The sequence below is a fragment of the Scyliorhinus canicula genome, chromosome 15 (assembly GCF_902713615.1).
Source record: "Scyliorhinus canicula chromosome 15, sScyCan1.1, whole genome shotgun sequence".
In the NCBI taxonomy this organism is placed as follows: domain Eukaryota; kingdom Metazoa; phylum Chordata; class Chondrichthyes; order Carcharhiniformes; family Scyliorhinidae; genus Scyliorhinus; species Scyliorhinus canicula.
The window spans coordinates 48,899,415-48,924,001 of record NC_052160.1 but is presented as its reverse complement, the minus strand read 5'-3'; the positions used below and the strand labels follow the sequence as shown (position 1 = coordinate 48,924,001).

General features: G+C 45.6%; 1 protein-coding gene across 3 annotated transcripts in view; it reads right to left on the bottom strand.

The window, feature by feature from the left end:
• ints1 (integrator complex subunit 1) overlaps positions 1-24,587 on the bottom strand; it is a 129,515-nt gene that overhangs the window by 3,956 nt on the left and 100,972 nt on the right. For all 3 annotated transcript variants that reach the window (XM_038820962.1, XM_038820960.1, XM_038820961.1), the window contains exons 36-45: positions 23,821-23,951; positions 23,268-23,355; positions 22,847-23,094; positions 18,687-18,819; positions 13,283-13,416; positions 11,843-12,035; positions 9,579-9,706; positions 6,501-6,613; positions 5,295-5,408; positions 2,065-2,135 (exon numbers count right to left, since the gene is read on the bottom strand). In XM_038820962.1, the coding sequence (XP_038676890.1) occupies positions 2,065-2,135; positions 5,295-5,408; positions 6,501-6,613; positions 9,579-9,706; positions 11,843-12,035; positions 13,283-13,416; positions 18,687-18,819; positions 22,847-23,094; positions 23,268-23,355; positions 23,821-23,951 (1,353 nt within the window). The remainder of the gene's footprint in view (positions 1-2,064; positions 2,136-5,294; positions 5,409-6,500; positions 6,614-9,578; positions 9,707-11,842; positions 12,036-13,282; positions 13,417-18,686; positions 18,820-22,846; positions 23,095-23,267; positions 23,356-23,820; positions 23,952-24,587) is intronic.

Here is a 24,587-nt window from a genome sequence, read left to right as displayed (position 1 = left end):
AAATAAATCCTTTTGTACAATGTAATCTAACATGTTTTTCATCATTTAAAAGGTATTCTTCTTTTCTATTTTTCTAGTCAAAGTAAATACACCCCATTCACTCCATCAGCCACCTTCTTGCCCACTCTCTTAACCCATCCTTCTTTGTACACTTTGTACCTTTACAGCCTGCGTTCCCAATAACTTTGTATTGTCAAAAAGCTGGTTACACGTGATCTCTTTCTCCAAGTCTTAACATGATTTCTAAATAGCCGAAGCTCAGCACTGATCCTTATACCTCACAGGTAACATTAGAACATAAAAAATAGAAGCCAAAGTGGGTCATTTTGCCCTCTGAGCCTGGACCAGCATTCAACAAGATCATGGCTAAACCTCCAACTCAATTCCATCTTTCATCACTAGCCCCATGTCCTTCAATTTCCTCAAAAAATTAGCAACATCCATCTTGAATATACTCAATGACAGAGTATCCACAGCTCTGGGGTACAGAATTCCAAAGATTCACAACTCTTTTGAATAAAGAAATTTCTCCGCATTTCAATCTGAAGTGGCTGATCCTTCCTTCTTTATTGGTTTCCCAGTCAGTAGAAACATTTTCTTAGCATCTACTCTGACAAGCCCCTTAGGAATTTTAAATCCTTCAATTAGATCACCTCTTTCTTCTAAACTTCAGTGAGTAATGATCAAGTGTAATTGGAACTGGGATAGTCTAGTGAATCTTCATTACATTCTCTCTCGACCAAGGATGTCCTTCTTTACTTAATGGAACCAAATGCATTTGGTACTACAAGTGCAGCCCCACCAATACTCTCTATAACTTGTTCTCATTTGCTCTTTGTTTTTCTCTCCAATAGCATTTGGCTGATTATTGGCATCTGTGATGTTGAGGACCTCAGGAGGAGGCAGAGATGGATCATCCTGTCAGCACTTATGGCTGAAGATGGTTGCAAATGCTTCAGCTTTGTTTTCACACTGATGTGTTGGGCTCCCCCATCATTGAGGATGGGGATATTTATGGAGCCGCCTCTTTGTTTGCTGTTTAATTGTCCACCATTGGATGTGGCAAGGATGTAGAGCTTAGATAAGAGTTGCTGGTTGTGAGATCGCTTGGCTCTGCTTATTTCACACTGCTTCCACTGTTTGGCATACAAGTAGTCCTGTGTTGTAGCTTCATTAGGCTGACACCTAATTTTTAGGTATGCCTGGTGCTGCTCTTGGCATGCCCTCCTGAACTATTCATTGAACCAGGTTGATCACCCAGCTTGATGATAATGGTAGATTTAGGGAATATGCCAGATCATGAGTTATCGGGAGAATGGGAGACAGCTTAGAGTCAGCCCTCCAATTTAAACCCCACCTGATTTTACTTGGTTAATATCAATAGAACATATAATTGAGGGTTCTAAATTGGGCATCCCACCCAAAACAACATCCTTGCTGGGTGGGTTGGAATAAAATCAGGGCTTTGACTGGCATTATTGTGATGTGCATCAATATCAGGTCAGAGTTATAGTGCATCCAGTGACCCTGCTGTCAGTACAGAACGCTGCCTGTGTATTTAAACACAAAACCCAGTCCACTACCCAAGCATGTATTTGTTACTATTCAGTGTATGGATAGCAGCATTTATGGTCTCTATGGGTGGGGCCCAGTGCTCAGTCAGCTTATAGCCAGAAAAAGTGGGAAGTGATACCAGGTTTTGTAACCAATGTCTGTAAATTGTAGTGTCACCAGGCTTAAGACTTCACCGAGAGAGTGAGATAAAGAGAGAAAGGGAATAAGTTCCTGTTCCTCCAAGGGCAATAACATTGCCTCGTTTACATCACACCACTGCTGCCAATACAAATACATCAAACAGCTTCAATATTTACAACAGCTTTCTGTTGAAGGCTATGCACCGACAATTCACAGCTAGAGACATTATTAGCTGCAATCAAATCAGTCAGCTCCACTTGTTAGAACAGTGCAGAGCATTATACAGTTCTAGAGCTAATTAAATGCTGCAGGCAAACTGTGGTTGAATCTTGTTTGCTTTGAGAGACAATTAGTTTATTTTCTACTTACAGTAAAGAAGGAGAGGACCTCCACTCGACGTTTTGACATCTCATCAATATCAGTCAGGACTTCCAGAATATCTGAGCAGACAAACAGAGACATGCTATGGAATACATCAAACCGTGCAGTGTGCTTGCTGACCTACCTCGGCTCCTGGTCGAGCAATGTCACCATTTTAAAATTTGATTCTTGCTTCAAATCCTTTCATGGGCTCTACTCCTATCAAGCATTGGTTGAAACCCATTTCTTTTGTCACTTTTCAGATTTTGTTTAATAATGTTTCTAAAAAGCACCTTGGGATGTTTTCCTACATAGGGTGTGATCTAATCAAATCAGAACAGAGTCCCGGAACGAATGCTTTTAGCGGGCTGTTTCCAGCCACGCTATCGACTAGAACTCTGGTTCGATTCCCTTTCGCACCTAGATACTCGGCTTTGGCGATCTGCCAAGTGGTTGTCATTGGGTGTGGGTATAAGCAAAGGACCAGGATTGTTTCTGAAGGTGCAAATATGTCTCCTGACTGCAAAACCACTGCACTTTGTCTGTATACTCTCCTCTACAGCAACAATTTGCATTACATAATGATGTTTCTGGGTGCGATTTACCGGCCGCGTTGTGCCCAAAAGGCAGCGCATTTGGTAGATGCCAAGAGATCCCTCTTCCAGGATCTACCTAGTTCACCATCCTGTAAGCTCCGATGATAACACTATAATGAGAGCTAGGAAACAAGTCTTGGCTTCTTCGGCTCCAGGTTTATTGGCGGGATTGTCCCTTTTGGGAACTAAGTCCCCACGCACGCTGGAAAACGGGCTGGGATCACTCTGGACATTTTCCTCGGAAGTCCGGGGTGATTCTCCATTTTCCAGGGAGCTAGCAGGCCGGCGTGCGTCGCTCAGCTCTGGCTGTCGTCGGGGCCCTGCAGTCCAGACCGCCCGGCCACGCATGCGCACAGCGGCCACAAGCGGGTCCGTACATGCGTGCAGCGGCCCACCTCGGCGCGGGCGCCGCCGACATGGCGGAGATACACAGCGGGCCCACGTGGAATAAGGTAGATCCCCCCCCAGATCACGATGGCCCACCGATTGGTGGCCCCCGATCGAGGTCCTGCCCGCCACTAAAGCCCCCCTCCCGGAGTCAGATTCATACATACACAGATAGATACATAGAAGATAGGAGCAGGAGGAGACCCTCTGTCCCTTCAAGCCTGCTCTGGCATTCATCACAATCATGGTTGATCATCCAACTCAATAGCCTAATCATGCTTTCTCCCAATGGCCTTTGATCCCATTCTCTCCAAGTGCTATGTCCAGCCGCCTCTTGAATATATTCAAAATAAAATTCCCCCCGCCCCCCACCAGGACCGCCTCCGCAGCTGTGGGTCCGAGCTCCCGTTGGGTGGTACCAGATGTAAATCACGCCGGTGGGGGTTCAGCCGGTCGACCGCGGAGAACTGCCGCGGGGGCCTGTTCCAACGGCTCCTGACCGGTGCCGCATCGACCGCACGCGAGAGACTGGCGGGTCAGCGGAAGCGCCGTCGCATCGGATTTCCATCGTGAACGGCTATTCTCCGCCCCCGCGCTGGGAGCGATTCCGGCGCGAAGGGTCGGAGAATCCCGCCCATTGTGTTCAATAATCGCTTCTCTGCTTCCCCAAAGTGACACCTGTATCCCATACAATCAAACAATAAGTGTGGTCTTTTAAACTAATAAAGCTCCAATTAAACATTGGGGAACATTAGCTCTTTCCTAACACTGACAGCTCCCCCCCCTCCCAACATTCAAACTGGACATTTAGATTTAACGTACGACAGCTAGTGCTGTAAAAAAGGGGACATGTCCTGAATCAGACATCGCTGACAACACTGAGGATAACCACACCTTCCAGACTTTTGCTATTTCTCAATTGGGACCCACTCTGTTTGTTATCTGGCATGTTGAGTGCCGATGGTGTGACCATTGACTTTTTGCTTCCAACACCACACACTTTATCCCATAGCAACCTTTCTCTGAGTTCCTACTTTCAGGCACCCAAGAACAGCAATCATGGTGCCTGGCCCTTTAAATTACACTACTACAGGTTTCAACCTGTTGCCTCGTACCCCATTCCTCATTTCTGGAGAATGCAGGCATATCAGGGCCTGCTGTGCCTAATTTTGGTAGCCCAGCGTCATGCCAGCTGTGCTGTTTAAAAATAAACTTAGAGTATCCAATTCATTTTTTCCAATTAAGGGGCAATTTAGCGTGGCCAATCCACCTACCCTGCACATCTTTTGGTTGTGGGGCGAAACCCACGCAAACACGGGGAGAACGTGCAAGCACCACATGGACAGTGACCCAGAGCCAGGATCGAACCTGGGACCTCGGCGCTGTGAGGCAGCAGTGCTAACCACTGCATCACCTGCTGCGCTTTTTTATTTGTTAATTCAGTCACAGGCTGTGGACACCTCTGGTAAGGCCAGCTTTTATTGCTCATCCTCAATTGCTGTTTGAAGATTGTGGAGAGTCATGTTTATGGAACCACTGCATTCTGTCACAGTGGTTTTGATAACATAAGAGTGATTAGCTGGGCCATTTTGGAGTGCAGTTAAGAGCCAACCACATTGCTGTGGGTCTGGAGGTCACACCGGCTAAGGACTGCAGACATCCTCCCCTATCGGACATTAGTGAACTGGATGGGTTTTCCGACAATCTGGGAGTTATGTGGTCATCATTTATGATGGTACCGTTTCATTCTGATTTATTTAATTAATGGAATTTAAATTCCCCAAATGACATGCAGGGACTTGAATCATCTCTTGATTAGGAGTACAGTAACATGGCCACCATGCTACCGTACTTCCTGACGTGTACATGGTCTGGCTGTCTGGCATCAGGGTAGCTTCATTTTCACATCAGAAGTGGCGCTACGTGAATTAATTTCTCGCCCAAAGAGTCCTGTATGCAGATTCTGTTGGTCTGAATTTGGTCTTTTTTTTGGGATCAAGTTCCTGCATTACAATGCTGACTATACTTACAAAGTACTTCACTGACTGAAAAGCACTTGGCCACATCCTAAAGTTGTGAAAGACACAATATAAATGCAAGTCTTTCCTTTTTGTATTTGAAAGGCACACTAGCATTGCCGTTTACATAGAAAGTAAAATATCATCATGTCCTTCTTTCCTTTCTCCCTCATGTATTTATCCAGATTCTACTCAAATCTACAGATTGGTGTATGGCCTACATCACTGGTTGCTTTACCTTCAAGAGCGCGCCCTCTCGCAATCTTTTGGAGGTAAGGTGCCACTTCGGCTGAGGTCAGCGGTGTTATGGCAGAAAAACTGACCAGCGGAAGGGAGCCTGGTGCTTCGTCCTCTGCGATAGAGAGAGAGAGAGAGAGATAGAGAGAGAGACAGAATTATTGCTTGAACATGTGATTAGAAACTGGAGAGGTCTCAAACACAAGCTCCCATGATGAAAGCCTCTGCTAGGCAGTTCATCTCCGACTGAACAGACACTGCCTGCACCTGTAGTTTTACATTTGAGTGCCTGCCACCCAGTCTCATTCCAGCTGTGATGCATAGCCCAGACACACTATGTCAAAGATATCACAGGCAGACTGCAGCTCTGACTTCTGAACTAAGAAGTTAAGCTCAAACTATTTCCAGGGTTCAAAAGAGAAAAAAAAAGAGAAGAAACTTCCCCAACTCTCACTGCCCTGTTAAACTGGCTACATAACAGTTGCTGCCAATCAAAGCAAGCCATTGGGCACAAAGTGGGGAAACTTTGCAGAGATGTAGCAAGGCAATGAGGTTCAGCAATTTCAATGAGTCAGCCATGGATCAGTGGCCTCTGAGTCAGATGGTTCGGAGTTCAAATTGCCATTCAGACTTAAGCACACAATCAAAACTGGCACTCCAATGCGGTACTGAAGGAGTGCTGTACTGACAAAGATTCCAACTTTTGGGTGAAATATTAAACTGAGGCTTCACAAGTGGGTGTAAAAGATCCCATGTCGCTAGTTGTAGACGATGAGGGAAACTCTCCCTTCTGTCCTGGCCTATATTATCCCTGAACCACTTCACTAAAACAAAAAGATTGCTGTTTATAGGAACTTGCTGTGTGCAAATTGGCTGCCAAGTTTCCTATTTTACAATAGTGACTACACTGGAATGACTATAAAACACTTTGGAAATGCCCAAGGTCACAAAATGCAAAATAAATTCAGGTATTTTGTTTTTCCTCCATCTGTTTGAAAGTCCTAGAGTAAACTTGGTAACATCTCTGTCGTGTTTTGGAAGCATACCGCACTAACACCTGGTATGGCAGACGTGAACTGTTTAACAGAAATGATTCCACAACAAGTACAAAAAACACTTCCCTCTTCCTTTGACACACTGCAAACCCCCACCACTGGTTAATACACTTGATTTCCAGAAGAATATTGACCAGGAGACCAGCACTCACCCCCATCCTCATCCTCTGCATTCTCCTCAACAGGTCCGCCCCGAGTCGGCAGTGTTAATCCAGCCAGCAGGGACTTCAGCAGAGCCATCTCTGGATATTCCCGTGATAGGTAACTGTACGATGTTTCAAAAGAAAGAGATTTGTTTTCAAAAGAGACAAAGGGTGGGATTTTCCACGCACGCGACGGTGCAGGCGGCCCGCCATTGTACCAGAAACTCCTGCCGTTGTCAATGGGCTTTCCTACTGAAGCACTCCCATGCTGCCAAGAAATCTGCAGCGGGACGTCAGCGTCCGTGGGACGAACAGATCCCGCCGGTGTGAATGGTCAGAAAACTTTGGCCTTCACCGTTGATTGGTGGGAGTGGCTGGTGGGGGAATGGAGACAGATTTCCTTCAAAGGCTTGTTTACTTTTAAAGAAAGGTGTCTTCTTCCCTGTCCAAGGCCACCCAGTGAACTTGACAAATGAGTGAAGCTTCTCCTGGTCATTGCTGGACAGAGGCCAGTCACATTTTGGCCTACCACCCAGTGAGGCACAGCCCAGATCTATGAACTCACTGCGGATGATCATTGCCGCAGATTTGCTTTGCACCAATAGCAGGTAAAAGAACGGACAAATCCTGTGAATTTCTTGTTTCATGTGGTAACCTTTGAAAGGTACTATAGAAATGCAAATATTTCTTTATAAGAGTGCCATAACTTTGCTTACAAGGACCCAGCCAGTTTCTGACTAAATGGGAGTGATTATTTACCCTGTTTTCTTAGGTCAGGAATATTGTGCTCCCAAGCTCGTCCTCAGAAAACCAGTGGCGGCGAATGTGGACAAGGTGCGGCAGCGGTGAGAATGAGAAGGGGTAGAGTGGGTCAGGATGGAGGAAGAATCTTGTAAGGGGTCTAGTTTGAGGGCTATGGTGACGGCAGCGTTGCCAATGGCTCAGAGTAGGTATTCAAGTAGCCCGGTGGTGCAGTACACAGTGAAGATATGGAATCAGTTGAGTAAACATTTTAGGGTTGAAGGGATGTTGGTGCTAACGCCTCGGTGTCAGAATCATGGGTTTGAGCCGGGGGGGGGGGGGGGGGGGGGGGGGGGGAAATGTATAGTGTATACAGGAGGTGGAGGGAAGTGGGACTGGTCAAGGTGAGAGATTTGTATTTGGAGGAAATGTTCGCCAGTCTGGAGGAGCTAAGGGAGAGGGTAGAGCCGTCGAGGGAGAGCGAGTTCAGGTATCTGCAGGGACGGAAGAATTGGGTATATATATATATATATATATATATATATATATATATAAGTGGCTGGGGGAGCAGGGAGGGGAATGGGTGGTTAAGATCAAAGAGAAATGGGAAGTGGAGTTGGAAGGGAAGATCAATTAGGGAACATGGAGTGAGGCAGTGCATAGGGTAAACATTGAGCTTGATGGAGTTTAAGGTGGTGCACAGGGTGCATATGACGCGGGCGAGAATGAGTGGGTTCTTTCAGGGGATGGCAGATGAGTGTGAGAGCTGTTGGCGGGGGCCAGTGAATCATGCGCACATGTTTTGGGGTTGCGCAAAAATTGGGAAGATTCTGGGAGTGTTCGCAGTCTTAGCCAGGGTAGTGGAGGAGGAGATAAACCTGGACCCTTTAGAGGCGATATTTGGGGTTTCAGAGAAGCCGGAGCTCATGGAGAGGAGGAAGGTCGATGCCTTGGCCTTCGCCTCTCTGATTGCACAGTGGCAAATTTTGCTGGAGTGATGGTTTAGCACACTGGGCTAAATCGCTGGCTTCTAAAGCAGACCAAGGCAGGCCAGCAGCACGGTTCAATTCCCGTACCAGCCTCCCCGAACAGGCGCCGGAATGTGGCAACGAGGGGCTTTTCACAGTAACTTCATTGAAGCCTGCTCGTGACAATAAGCGATTTTCATTTCATTTTCATTGCCACCGGGGGGGGGGGGGGGTTGCGGCTTGGTTGGGTGACCTATACGACTTCCCGTGATTAGAGAAGATAAAGTACGAGTTAAGGGGCTCTTCAGGGGGGTTTGAGGAAAGGTGGGGGATGTTTTTGACTGTGTTTGAGGAACTGGAGGCGAGGGGGGTGGGGGTGCAATTATGAATCATAATCAGGGGCAGGAACCCTACTTGAAATAATTTGCACTCTGTCCCAGACTCAACTCCTCCCGTTGTGTCAGTTAACCTCAACTTGCAACACATTGCATGCTTTGTGCTGGCACGTTGGAAACTCCAAGATGTGAAACAAAGACAAGCTTCACCATTGGATGCTGCCTTCGTAAGACGTTAATTGTTCAATTTTGGGGTTTTGTTGGAAAAAAAATAAATCAGAATTGGACTTCAATCTAAGCAAACATTTTCACCCTGGACAACATCCTGAGCAATGCTCTGCACCTATCCACTACTGGCTCAGTAACTCAGTGGTACAGTCGGTGAAGGGGTCATGACTGATAATTCTTCAACCATCATTTTGAGGCTGGCTAACCAATGGATTTGGAGGACAACCTTCACTCTGCTCCCAGAAACCTCCATCCCACAGGCCTTCAGTTCCAATTCTTGGCTAGGTCTTCAGACCAGGTCAAGTTACATTCCTTGGTTCTCAATTCAGTCACTTTCCTGCCCAATTTGGTCAAATCTGAAGTTCCACCCCCAATCCCACTTGGTCAAACCTGAGCTCCGACTATTTCTGGATGTTGCTCTGCAGCTGCCTTTCATTCCCTATTCAAGCATCAACCAAATAGCTTTCCTTTCCCTATCCCATCCAAAGTCAGACACCGCCAAAGCATGTGGCCAGATCAAGGCTTGATGTTTGCATTATAGCCCATGTATTTCCCACACACAATGAAATGCAGTGAGAAAAGAACCTTGATTTAGCAATCATGCCAGACCTCCAGTTTTTGGGTGGGTGGGCGTTCCAGAAATTGTGGATAAATCGAAAGCCAACCCATGTGACTACCCAAGGATTGAATCTTTTTGGGATGGTTTCAGGAGGGGAGAGGTACTTTGGATTGACAACAACCATCATTAATGATGCATTCTTCTTTAATCTCCCCTTCCAACAATTCACCTTCAATATAGCAAAAGGAATACTCACTGGAGCACATCCGAATGTTTCTGAAGGAATGGGACAGCTGCTGCTGCATTGTAAGTTATAAACTTGTGAATAAAATGCACACATTTGTTGATGAAAGAAGCAATCAGTCTGGAGAACTTCCCGTAATTCTGTTTGAAAAAGAATTCAAAATTATCCATTGACAATCAGAGCAGTGATGCAGAGACTTAATACATTCCCCCCGACACGTACCGATGTTTGGCTCTCCTCCAATTACAGACTCAACCCAAGATGCCAGCCACTTTCCAGCACCATTCAATTCTAAGCTGTGGGAGTCTATGCTCACCGGCCATTTAACTGGATATTAATGCAGCCTAGCCAGATTCCAATCTCAGTGGCCACTTCTGCATTTTGTCAGAAGTTGCAGGATAACAATCAAAAACAGAATCTCTTCTCCCTAAACCTGAGTGCAAAAGCCTGTTGAAGCAGACTGCATGTGTTTTGCTGACTGAGATCTGCAAATTCAGGGCAATGCAGAGCCTGAACCTATGGCCCTCAGAGTCTGTGCTACTCAGCTGCCCAGTGGGTAAATTGTATAGATCATCAACAAAGCCCTCACACGAGGTTGCTCATCTCAAACAGCAGCAACAAAAATACTTTTGCTGTACAAGTTCAAGGTTTAGATACTGATATTTTGAAATGGAAAGAACTCAAGATTAAACATAAAGTCGTTCTTAAAATCTATCTCACCTGACTCGGTATCTCCCTAGATGGATTGCTGTCAAATATTATTTGATAGGATATTTTACGACATTAGAAGTGATAATAGAAGTAGCAGTGTGAGATGTAGCAGAGTGAGAAGTCAAAATTCCAACTTGTGCTAATCCTGTTTGCCATTTCAGCTCACCCCACCTCCCTCATAATAGAATTATTGGAAGCTACTCTTTTGAAGTTAGAAGATCAAGAGTGATCAAATTGAGGTGTTGAAGATGATTAAAGGAGTTGATAAAGAGTAGAAATAAATATTTTTTAAATCAGGAGACACTTATACAGACTACAAGTTTTTCTTTAAAAAAAGAGTACCCAATTATTTTTTTCCAATTAAGAGAATTTAGCGTGGCCAATCCACCTAACCTGAACATGGTTTTGGGGGTGAAACCCACGCAGACACGGAGAGAATGTGGAAACTCTACATGGACAGTGATTATACAGATTATACGTAACGGAAATCCAGAAATTCCTCTCCAAAAAGTTGATCAGTCCGTTTAAAATTCAAAACATTAACTTCATAGATTTTTGTTTAGCAATTGTTAAGGTACAGATTGGTCATGATTGAACTGAATTGCAGATCAAGCCTGGGGGACTGATTGGCCAACCTTAATCATATGTTCCTATATTGGTGGGCTATTCGAAATGGGAGGCTTCACCGTGAACTAAATCCTACCCTCACCTGAAGTCCATTAATAACCATTTTCCAGGTCAGTACACTCAGAAGCAGACTGACTGATCATCCAGGGAACTGAGGCCACACACTACATTCCACCTGCTACACCCAATTGTGGCCAGGCAACTTAGTACAGGGAAGATGGGGAAGGGTGAACCATGATTGGACCTAGGGTGACACGGTAGCACAGTGGTTAGCACTGTTGCTTCACAGCTTCAGGGACCTGGGTTCGATTCCCGCCTTGGGCCACTGCCTGTGCAGAGTCTGCACGTTCTCCCCTCGTCTGCATGGGTTTACTCCAGGTGCTCTGGTTTCTCCCCACAAGGCCCAAAAGACGTGTTTGTTAGGTGAATTGGACATTCTGAATTCTCCCTCAATGTATCTGAACAGGTGCTGCAGTGTGGCGACGAGGGGATTTTCACAGTAACTTTATTACAGTGTTAATGTAAGCCTACTTTTGACACCAGTAAAGCTTATCATTATTTTTGTACACTGGGCAAATACATATAGATATATTTTTATTTTTAAAAAATAAATTTAGAGTACTCAATTCATTTTTTCCAATTAAGGGCCAATTTAGAGTGGCCAATCCACCTATTCTGCCTATATTTGGGTTGTGAGGACGAAACCCACGCAGGCACGGTGAGAATGTGAAAACCTCACATGGACAGTGACCCATGCCGGAACCGAATCTAGGACCTCGGCACCATGAGGCAGCAGCGCTAACCACTGAGCCACCATGCTGCCCTACACTGGGTAAATATATTAATCCAGCAGAATTCATGCAAAAGCGCCAAACATCTATCTATTCCTGCAGTGGGACTACATGAACTCCCAATATTCCAGCCCGAGTCCCACTGACCTGCAGGAGCAGTATGAAGGAGAGAAGGCAATCCTGCATTGCCCCCTGGTGTTCACTCTGGAATAAATACGGCTGTAACAGCTCCATAATCCCCAGAATATGCTGGAAGAATGTTAAATGGTTCTGCTGACGGAACTCCTGGAAATTCAAGTGAACTCTTCCATGCAGCAGGGCAGCAATCATGGGCAAATGTCTGAAAAGTAAAACAAAATAGACACTAAATAATCACTTCTCAGGTCAAATACTCATGGATAAAGACCAAGCACATGAAAGTCAGCTAAAAGTCAAGTACATTGGAACGGGAAGAGGCCATTTAGCTCCTCAAGCCCCTTATACCATTCAAATAGATCCTGGCTGATTTGCACTGTAAACCCATTTACCTGCCGTTGCTCCATGCCTCTCGATGCAACACATTGGAAATGTCTGAATTGGCTATTATGAGCGGAATTCTCCGCCAGGCCCGACGCCGTTGTGAAACCCGGAGAGGTTCACAAAGGCGTCGGAGGCCGCTCCTGGCCCCCTATTCTCCCCCCGCCGGGGGGCTAGGAGGGCCGTGCCGTGAATCTCGGCCGCCGGGCCTTGTTGCTGGCGTCAAGGCCCGGCGCGCCGAGAATGACGCGGTCGACGCGCCTAATGACGTCAGCCACGCATGCGCGGGTTGGCCGGCTCCAACCCGTGCATGCAGGGCTGACGTCACGACGGGTGACGGCTCAAACCCGCGCATGCGCGGTTGCCGTCTTCCCCTCCGCTGCCCCGCAAGACGTGGCGGCTTGATCTTGCGGGGCGGCGGAGGGGAAAGAGTGCGTCCCTTTGAGATGCCGGCCCGACGATCGGTGGGCACCGATCGCGGGCCAGTCCCCTCCCGAGCACGGTCATGGTGCTCACTCCCCTCTCCGCCCCCCACAAGCCACAAAACAGCTGCTGGCGCCATGTTCACGCAGGCAGTGACCAGGTGTGGTTGCCGCCGCCGTGAACCGGTTGGGAACGGCCGGCCGCTCGGCCCATCCGGGTCGGAGAATCGCGGGTTGCCGTGAAAAACGACCCTCCCGCGATTCTCCCACCCGGCGGATTCACCCACAGAATGGTAGAAAACCAATTTTTATAAACAATTCTTGTTTGGAAAATTGTGTTTGGTTTGAGGGGAGAGGAACAAATGGACCACTGGCAGAAGACTAGGACTACGATCCATCAGTCATTACCCTTGGGAGTATTAACCCGGACAGCCCTTCCGTTGGGAAAACCATCACTCACCCACTCAATAGAAGTTTCGAGAAGGAATGATTGCAGTGCCGTTGATAAAAGACAAAAACGGTTGCGAGAGTGGGAACCAGGGGTGACAGAAGATGCCAACCAGAAGCAAACAACCCAATGCATCAGAGCAACGCTGAAATTAAAATATTAGCCATCATAAGTATCCTTAAAAAAGTGAAATATGAATACCTCAGCAATAAAACTGGATGTGCCACTGACAACTTTCTGCAGGCCATGTTGGCGTCAGCCATTCGATTCAATGACATCTTTGAGTCGCTGGTGTCTGCGAGCAGCGTAAGCAACCGATGGACCAGTGCGTCCAGCTGGGAAAGAGGGAAAAAAAACACGCTTGTAAAAGCTGCTTACCCTAGACTGTTTCAGTATCCAGAAATCAACTCAAACATAAAAGCTACTCAGATTCAGAAAACCAGTCAACCAAGAAGCAATGGAACAAGAAGAATATATATTTGAACATAAACTGGGTGCAGGTCTATTAAGTGTTAGATAGCAGTCGAATCCAGGTGATGTATGTACTAATTATTACAAATAATTAGTTTAACATGAAAGCAATCCTTCTGAATAGATAGCTTAATATCTAAACTGCAATAAATTCTGTCACATTTAGATCAGTAAACAGGGCAGTTTATGTTAGGGAGTTGGAATGAATAGTAAAGAACGGTAGCACAGTGGGTAACACTGTTGCTCCACAGCTCCAGGGTTCCAGGTTCGATTCCCGGCTTGGGTCACTGTCTGTGTGGAGTATGCACGTTCTCCCTGTGTCTGCGTGGGTTTCCTCCGGGTGCTCCGGTTTCCTTCCAAAAGTCCCGAAAGATGTGCTTTTGTTAGGTAATTTGGACATTCTGACTTCTCCTTCTATATACCCGAACAGGAACCGGAATGTGGCGACTGGGGGCTTTTCACAGTAACTTCATTGCAGTGTTAATGTAAGCCTACTTGTGACAATAATAAATTGGGAGGCTATCCCACCACTTTGGTTCAGCCTTCACCGCTTTAACCAGGTCCCCAAAATTTAACAATCGTGGGCCACCCGGACTCCCAGATCATGAAAAAGCAACTTCCCCAGGTTGGCTCCGCTCCCTGGGAGATTCACCGGAAAGCATTCACTCTTAGCCAAGTTCAATTTATATTCAGAGGGAGCCAAACCGCTCAAGCAGCTTCATTATGTCCTCTACACAGAACAGGGGGCCCATCACATACAGCAACATATCGTCTGTGTACAATGCCACTCTCAGCTTTCACTCCCCTCCATCTAGCCCCCTCCACTTCAGGGATGACACCAATACTTTGGGTAGAGGCTCAATTGCCAAGACAAACAATAGCAGGGACAGTCTCGTCTCGTGTCTCTCGCGTTTGCATGGACACTTGTGCCTAGCCAATACCTTTGGCAACAACTTTGCATCCGCACTCAATAACGAAGTGGCATGACCCACACTCCCTTGGACCCTTATCCTTCTTTAACGTCAAGGAGATCGTCGCCTGCACCAGTGTAACCGGCAACATCCCCAGTCATGAGTCCTCAAACATCTAAAACAGCAAAGGGGCCAGCAACCCGACAAACTTCTTATAAAATTCAATCAGGAGACCATCCAGCCCCGGCGCATCAAATCCATATCCTCTATAACCACCTCGAAAGTCAGAGGAGTCTTCAGTTCTTCCCTTTTCTCCTGTTCCACCACCGGAATAACCAAACTGTCCAAACACTCTAACATTGAGAACCCATCCTCCGGCGGCTCCGACTCGTAAAGATTCTGATAAAACGCCTCATTAACTTTGGCCGGGGCGGACAGCACTCAACACCCGCATCCCTAACCTGCACAATTTCCCGAGTGGAAGACTGTCGCCTCAACTGGTGCACCATAAAGCGACTAGCTTTTCCCCATGTTCATAAAAAGTCCCCCCTCGAATGACACAGTAGGCGCATTGCCCTATCTGTTGACAGCAGCCCAAACTCCAACTGTAACTTCTTCCGACTAGCCAGTAATTCTGGTGTCTGAGTGACCAAATATTAATGGTCCACCTCCAAGATGGCATCCACCACCATCTACCTCTCCAACTTTTCCCTAATCTCCTTTTGCACCATGAAAGAAATAATCTCCCCTCTAATAACCACCTTCTTTTATTTTTTATTTATTTTAAAAATAAATTTCGAGTGCCCAACTATTTTTTTCTAATCAAGGGGCAATTTAGAGTGGCCAATCCATCTACCCTGCACATCTTTGGGTTGTGGGGTGAAACCCACGCAAACACGGGGAGAATGTGCAAATGCCACACGGACAGTGACCCAGAACCGGGATCGAAGAACCTGGGACCTCAGTGCTGTGTGGCAGCAGTGCTAATCACTGCGCCTCACAGATACTCAATGGCGACAGAAAACCCAAACAAACCCTTCGAACAAACCCCTCAAACCGTACAAAATACATTACAATTACTTCAAGCCCAGTCCATTTATTTTAAAAAGTTTTTTTATTCAACAAATTTTCAACACTTTCATAATACAACACCCAATCAGCCCAAGCAACCCCCAAACATACAAGCAAACAAACAAGACGTACGCCCCCCACCCAAAAATCAACGGTAACCAATTCCTGAAAATGCATAATAAACAAACCGCAGCAATTGTAGAACCCCTCCTTCATCCCCCTCAGTTTGAACTTTACCTTCTCTCGGATCAAAACCCCCAGTAAATCCCCCCCGACACGCCAAGGCGCAGGATGGAGAGGCTGAGCTCCATTCCAATAAAACCCACATTCGAGCGATCAACAAGGCGAAGGCCCAGACATCTGCCTCTGTGCCCGCCTGGAGCTCAAGCTAGTCCGAAACCCCGAAAATGGCTTCCAGGGGGCCGGGCTTCACATCCACATGCAGGACCCCTGAAACTCTCCTGAATACCGACCTCCAAAACTGTTCTAGGTTTGGACAGGACCAAAACATGTGAACATGCTTTGCGAGGTCCCTCCCACATCACTCACAGGTATCCTTACCCCCACAAACAGTCGGTTCACTCTTGATTTAATGAGGTGAGCCCTACATACAACCTTCAGTAGTAACCGGCCCCAACCTCGCACAAGAGGTCGAAGCATTCACCCTCCGTAGCACCTCACACCACAATCCCTTTTCAAGCACCATCCCCAGCTCCTGTTCCCATTTCACCTTAATCCCCTCCATGGATACCCCATCCTCCCATAAATCGCCGAGACGATTCCTTTCTCTAGTTCCCCCGCTGACAACACTTCTTCGAACAACGAAGTAGTCGGCGCTACCGGGAATGTCGGGAACACTTTCCTTGCGAAGTCCCGTACCTGCATGTACCTAAACCCCTCTCTCTGACACAATCCATATTTCTCTCCCAACTCTTCTACACTCGCAAATCGTGCCCCAAGAAACAAATCCTTCATTACACTGATACCCTTCTCAACCTCCAAACCGCGCATCCATCCTTCCTGGCCCGAACACGCGAGTGCCCCTAACTGTCATCCCCACTGCCCCTGCCCTCAATTTAAAGTGTAGCCTAAACTGTCTCCAAATCCTCAATGTGGCCACCACCACCTGACTCTCCGAATACTTTCCTGGGGCCATCGGGAGCGGTGCCGTTGCCAACACCCGCAACCACGACCCTCTACAAGAGCCCGCCTTCATCCTTGCCCACATAGCCTTTCCCTCCTTACACCATTGTCTCACCTTCTCAGCATTTGCTGCCCAATAATAATAAAGCAAGTTTGGAAGGCCTAGTCCCCTCTTTCGCCTTCCCCTCTGTAATATCATCCTTCTAATCCTGGGGGCTTTCCCCCAAATGAAAGAAGAGATCAACTTATCCACGCCCCTGAAGAACGATTTAAGAAGAAAGACGGGCAAACACTGGAGCAGAAACAGGAACACATTCGGCAACACATTCATTTTGACAGCCTGTACCCGGTCTGCCAATGACAAAGGGAGATTATCTCACCGTGCCAAATCAGCCTTCACCCTCCCCACCAAACTAGTAAAGTTAAACTTCTGGAACCGTGCTAAGTCCTGAGCCATCTGCACCCCAGATACTCAAAGTGAGACGTTGCCTAGCGGAATGGCAACCCTCCCACCCTCGTTCCCACTCCCAGTAGGGAGACCATGAAAACATCACTTTTCCCTAGGTTTAACATCTACGCAGGAAACTTCCCAAACTTCTGGAGCAACACCATTATACCCCACATCGATACCTTCCGCTCTGAAACGTGTAGGAGCACATAATCTGCATACAAGGACACCCTATGTTCTACCCCATCCCTCACTGTACCCTTCCACAACCCTGAGCTCCTTAAAACAATGGTCAAGGATTCTCTAGCCAGTGCAAACAAAAAGGGGAAGTCTTGGGGCACCCCTGCCTCATACACCGATGCAATGCAAAATATCCTAAATTCAAATTATTCATTTGCGCATTAGCCTTTGGTTCCTTATATAGGAGACGCGGCCATGACTCAAACTGTGACCCAATCCCAAACCTCTCGAATACTGCCATCATATAACTCCATTCTACCCGGTCAAATGCCTTCAACGCATCCAGAACCACCACTTCTGCCTCCCTTCCCTCTGCTGGAGAGAGGACGACATGCATTGATAAAGTAAATCTAGACCAAATGTTCCCCCTTGTGGGGAAATCTAGAACGAGAGGTCACAGAAATAGGTTGAGAAAGTGGTAGATTAAAAACAGAGATGAGGAGGAACTACGACTTGCAGAGGGTGGTGAATTCATGGAACTCGCTGAATCATGAGGGGAGCGCGGTAGCACTGTGGGTAGCTCAGTTGCTTCACAGCTCCAGGTTCCCAGGTTCGATTCCCAGCTTGGGTCACTGTGCGGAGTCTGCACATTCTCCCCGTGTCTGCGTGGGTTTCCTCCGGGTGCTCCAGTTTCCTCCCACAGTCCAAAGATGTGCAGGTTAGGTGGATTGGCTATGGTGGAGGTGTGGGGTAGGGGTAGGGTGGAGGTGTGGGCTTAGGTAGGGTGCTCTTTCCAAGGGCTGGTTTAGACTCGATGGACCAAATGGTCTCCTTCTGCACTGTAAATTCTATGTTTAAATGGTTTCCAGGAGATGAGATATATTTCTGATTTTAAAAAAGATAGGGAGGTGGATTTGAGACCAGGAAGCGATCAGCCATGATTTGATTGAATGGCGGAGCAGGCTCGAAGGGCTGAATAGCCTCCGTCTGCTCCCAATTCCTACATTCCTAGGTTACAAAACCTGTTAATGATAGTTTCCTCAGAGAGGTGTATATCAGACAGTGTATTCTTTAGCAATTTTTAAACACTGCACTCTGTAAAGTGGAGGACCTCAAGGGACAGCTGTTTTGCAATGTATTTCAAAGGCTGCTCTTGATAAGCTTTTTTTAAAATTCAGCAAGCAATGTGACACCTGAAAGGGCAATGGAAGCAGATCCAACAGTAACATTTGAAAAGGAATTGGATAAATATATGAAGTTGAAAAATTTGTTGGACTGTGGAGAAATGGCAGGAAAATGGAACTAACTGAATAGGCCTGATGCATGTTCATTCTGTAATGTGTAGCGCCTGAGGAGGAAACCATTCCTCAACACTTCATACCTTGCAGGTACTTCCATCAGCGGTGCCATCACTGCTCAGCACAGAGTCTGGGAGGTTGACGTGGCGGATAACCTCTGGAACATGGAAGTATATTTGAAGCAGCAGATTCTGACAACGCTTGCCCATCACACTGCTGCATGCGAGGAGGAGACGACAGAAAAATATTGTTCAGTAATTAACAGCTGTTGTTCTTTTAACTAACAGATAGGGTTAATGTAATATATACTAAAAAGAACTATACCCTAGTCAGCAATGGGCAGAATATTCCATCAACAGTAGTCCGAGAAACAATGATTAAGTAGGTGAAAGGTGGCATTGCCATTTTGGGGCACAGATTCCAGTATCCTGAAGACTCACCATATCACCTCAGCTTGGAAGGAAAGCATCACTTGGATTATGGATCCAGATTGTGTTCCCCATTCACATGGATAACAACAATTGCCTACTCTTGGAGCCTGACTGAGGAACTGTATTATAAATTGCATTCATATAATGTCTATAACATTGCATAATGTTCCAGGATGCTTCGCAGGAGCAATTATCAAACAGAAATTGAAACTAAGCCACATTAAGAAATAACAGGATGGGTAATCAAAAGCTTGGTCAAAGAGACACATTTAACAGGTAGTATTTTGTGTTGAGTTCTTTCCATTTTAAAGTATGAATGTTTAGACTTTGAAACTTCCAAGCAGCCAGGAGAAGAACTTCCCAAGGGTTCTCTGCAAAGCAGCCCCTGCTGAAACTAGGTGAAGACCAGATTAGCTGGGCAACACGGTGGCGCAGTGGTTAGCACTGGTGCCTCACGGCGCCAAGGTACCAAGGTTCGATCCCGATCCCGGGTCACTGCCCGTGGAGTTTGCACATTCTCCCCATGTCTGCGTGGGTCTCATCCCAATAATCCAAAGATGTGCAGGGTAGGTAGATTGGCCAGGCTAAATTGCCCCTTAATTTAAAAAAAATAGAATTGGATACTCTAAATTTATAAGAAAGAAAGAAAAATAAGACCTGATTAGGTTGTGATGCTTCAATATTTTAACAGATGACCATGTAACTGAGTTATGGCAGTAGTCGACATTGAGCAGGAGGGGATGGAAAAGCAAGGAATGGTGGCATATTAAAGCAAGCAAACACTTTCTGCAGATCAAATGTTCCCGACTGGTTAATACTGAACAGAATTAAGTGCTTAGAAAAGGACTGCAGTTATGCAGTAATCTACCGTTAGCACTGAAGCATGCAACTTCCAATTCCATTACTATATTAATTTGCATAATCCAACATCAACTCATTAATTTGTTCTTTGTACAGTTTTTCCTGTTAATCCACAATACCAGTCACCCACTTATGGAGCTCGGAATGAGAGCTACCTGTTTACTAGCCACAAATGCATTATTACAGTATTAGCCCCCACCCACTCTCCAAATGGATGTGTTAAATTTAGAAATAATGAGATATAGCACTCACATTTATCATTTAAATCCTTTGACACATGCAGACATGATAATCCTGTGTGAAGTTATGCTTCTTTCAAGCACATAAATTGACAATTCTTCAGAATAAAGTCACATTCAACTTTCAATTAAAATTTTAATTGAACACGACCCCTGAATCAATCTTTACTCAAAACCCCAGTGGTCAAATATTGGGTGGATGTTGATAATTTATTGCCTAATTAAACATTACATTCTGTAGATTAAGATAACGCATGTCTCAAGTTTGTCACTACTTAAGTTTCTGAAAAATTCATTTGAGGAAACACTTAATGCTGTACGCTTTGCCTTAGTATAAAGCTGCTTATCTTTCCTATGCCCCTTCCTGTCCAGAGAGCTCATGCTGGGGTACAGATCCCTTGGTGCCCACAGCCTTCCTGTACCTCATCCAGCTGGTCAATTCTCAAGTTAACAATGATGGCACTCTCACCTCGGAGTCAGAGGTTGTTGGCTTAAGCTCTACTCAACAGATATGATAAGTGTGTAATCAAGGCAGACACTCCAGTGCATTATGGAGGGAGCACTGCACGGTCAGAGGTGTTAGCTTTCAAATTAGAAGTTAAACCGAGGGCCCCTCTGCACGCTCAAGAGGACATAAACAATCCCATGATGCTACTTTGAAAACTTTTAGGGAGTTCTTCTCATTGCTCTGGATGATATTGATCCCTTACAAAAACATATGACGTGGCCACTATCACATTGTTGATGGCGAGACCTTGTGATCAAATTGGATGGCAATTTTCCGATGGTGACCAAAGTTAAAGTACTTCATTAGCTGTAAAGTGCTTTGGAACTTGAAAGGTGCTCTATGAATGCATGCTCTTTCTTTTAACTGTGTGCTTAGACTGTGAACTTCACTGGGAAATTCCACCACAATGGATGATATAACAAGCTGTGCTCAGCTTGCTGGATACTTCTCTTCAACCCTGGCCCTTTGCCCATGTTTCTCAATAGCAAAAACATAATCTGTGGTTAATTAAAAAAGTTAAAGACAATATTAAAATTATAGAAAAAGCAAATATTTGCATAAAGACGAGTGGCAGATTAGAGGATTGGAAAGAATATGAAAATCGCTTATTGTCACGAGTAGGCTTCAATGAAGTTACTGTGAAAAGCCTCTAGTCGTCACATTCCGGGGAGGCTGGTACGGGAATATAAAGAACATCAAAGAATGACAGAATGGCAAAAGATTGATAATGAGGGGAAGGGCAGCACGGTGGTGCAGTGATTAGTACTGCTGCCTCGTGGCGCCGAGGACCCAGGTTCAATCCCGGCCCTGCGACATTGTCCACGTGGAGTTTGCACATTCTCCCCGTGTCTGTGTGGATCTCACCCCCACAACCCAAAGATGCGCAGGGTAGGTGGGTTGGCCACACTAAATTGCCCCTTAATTGGAAACAAATAATTGGGTACTCTAACTTTATTTTTTTTTTAAAGATAATGAAGGGAAAACTAGAGTATGAGAGAAAACAAATTGAGCACTGGTCCTATTGAAAATGCATCTGGGGAGTCGGAGAGCTATGTCCCTGTATTCTATATTCTACACCTAGGGAAACAACCTCTCAATGTCTACCTTATCAAGCCTCTTCAGAATCCTGTATGCATCACTAAAATTGTCTCTTATTCATGGCAGCGTTTACTTAAATATCCATGATCTATGGTGAATGAATTAAACAGGTATTTTGCATTTTTCTTCACTATCGATGACAAATGTAACATCTCAGAGCAGCATGGTGGCACACTGGTTAGCATTGCTGTCTCACAGGGCAGCACGGTGGCACAGTGGTTAGCATTGTTGCCTACGGCGCTGAGGACCCGGGTTCGAATCCCGGCCCTGGGTCACTGTCCGTGAGGAGTTTGCATATTCTCCCCGTGTCTGCGTGGGTTTCACCCCCACAACCCAAAAGATGTGCAGGATAGGTGGATTGGCCAGACTAAATTGCCCCTTAATTGGAAAAAAATAATTGGGTATTTTAAATTAAAAAAAAAGCATTGCTGTCTCACAGCTCCAGGCACCCGAGTTCCGGTCTCGGGTGACTGTTTGTGTGGAGTTTGTACTTTGCCCCAGTGTCTGCGTAGTTTACCCGGGTGCTCCGATTTCTTCCCACATTCCAAAGATGTGCAGATTAGGTGGACTGGCCATGCTAAATTGCCCCTTAGTGTCCAAAAGTTTAAGTCAGGTCAGGGTTTACGGGGCTAGGGTGGGGTGCACTTTCAAAGGGCTGGTGTAGACTCGATGGGCCGAATGTCCTTGTTCTGCACTGTAAATTCTATGAAATATCGAGGCCCCCACTGCTGATCTACATGAGACTCCAAAGAAAAATAACAAGCAACCTTTTCAGTACCAGAGAAGAGTGTAAAGTCAATGTTGTAGAAAACTAATATTATTGTAATAAAAATATTAAAAGGGCCCCGCACAATCTCAGTATCGGCTCTACAATGATCTAAAAATTATCTAAGGTATCCACTCAGCGCCTGAGAAATGATTTCTATCCCTAACGTGTAGCACTCAACCAAACGCTGCAAGTGCCTTCTGATATAATCTGTCAAAATGAATTGTAGTAAGTCATTGTACTAAATATTATGTAGCTATTTGGAAAGTTCTACAAGATGAGGAATTAATATCAGAGTACCAGGCTACCAAATGGTCAGCAAGCACATGTTTTTTATTACCTGTCTCCCCATTGTTTGATGCAACTGATCAAATATTCAGTCACTTTTTTGACATTATCCAAATTGCCATGGCAACAGCTAAGCAGCAAAGGGAGCCGTGACTGGATGAGGGTCCCTGTGACATCCTCAGCAGATTTCTTAGCATGCGACCCATTGCGGTTTCTCACTTCAGACTCCGAAAGAATGATATCCACCAGGCTGATGAGTTCTGCCTTTTTCAACCGCAGGACATACTCCTCGGTGTGTTTCTGAAACAGCAGGATATATATGGTAACTACAGACCCAAATAAGATAATAATAATGAGGCACAATCTCAATAGTTCGCCTCTCACGAACAAGCGCACTTTCCAAATTCACTGTCAGTGACCTGCAGACAGTTGCTAGCTTTTCTCCCACACCATTCCTACTGAATCCTTCTTACCTGTGGAGTTCTTTGGTCACGTCCTTGCCAAATTCTCGGAATGTGCACACAGGCCCAGAGAAAATCCAAACACGCTGTGGGGTCAAGTCTGCAATTAAAAAGAAAAGAATTCAGGCAGTTGTCACCGGAGAGAAAGAAAAGAAAGAATGCATGAATTGGAGAAATAGAAACAACTTTTGCACTAGTTGTTCATTTTGGTGAAGGGTTTCTGTGAACAGAGACTATGTTATGAAATTAGAACTGGGGCAGGTCAGGAAATCAAGTTTTTTTTAAAAAAGAGACTGGCCATGACAACTGTCTCTCAAGATTTGACATGGCTCCACCAAGTTTTATTTTGCATGTGTGTACATGGGTCCATGCCTGCATTCAGGCATCTGTATGTGCATGCATATGTGCATGTATTATGCACTTTGTCTAAATTAATTAACAAAATGACAAACTAAAAACTTTTCTTTTAACTGTGTAAGTGTCATGGCCATTGTTCAGTGAGACCAGCTCCCCTGTTATCTGCCTGCACAATCGCAAACATTTGAGCACTGCAGGTATGACTCACCTGAGCTCTCCATGCTTACTCAGCAGAATGCTGATGCACCGGTGTACTGTGGTCCAGTTTGACTGGTGGATGAGGACAGCCAGAAGGTAGGGTCGGAATGAAAGCTGCTGCAATCCTGGCTGACTTGTAACCTGGAGATAATGCAGAGTTCAGTCAGATTAACACAAAGGCCCAAAGATGCCTCACATCCTGACACACAACAGTTACAAAAGTTACTTTTTAAAAAAATCATTCATGGGATGTTGCATAGCTGGCTGGGCCAGTTTTTATTGCCCATCCCAAACTGCCCTTGGCAAATGGCTTGCTAGGCCATTTCAGAGGGCATTTAAGAGTCACATGTTGGCCAGACCAGGTAAAGAAAACAGATTTCATTCCTTAAAAGGTACATTAGTGAATCAGATGAGTTTTTACATCATCATGACACATTTTATTGAATTCAAATTTCACCATCTGCCTTGGGTCATTACCCTGGGTCTCTGGATTACTGTCCAGTGACAATACCATTGCACTACCATCTCCCCTTATTGAATACGGTCAAAATTTAAAACTTCTACCATTTTACCCATTCATTCTCATTTTAATACAATGACAAATCCACTTCAACGTTAGCTTGAGAACAAACAGACTGTTATCGATATTATGCTGCAGCTACTTTCATATGATAGAGAAAACTTACAATGGTATGTTTAGTTTGACTCTTCATTTGATGACCTCCCAAGTGGAGAAAAGAGATGCATCCTGCACAGATCTCAGTGAGCAGGCTGATG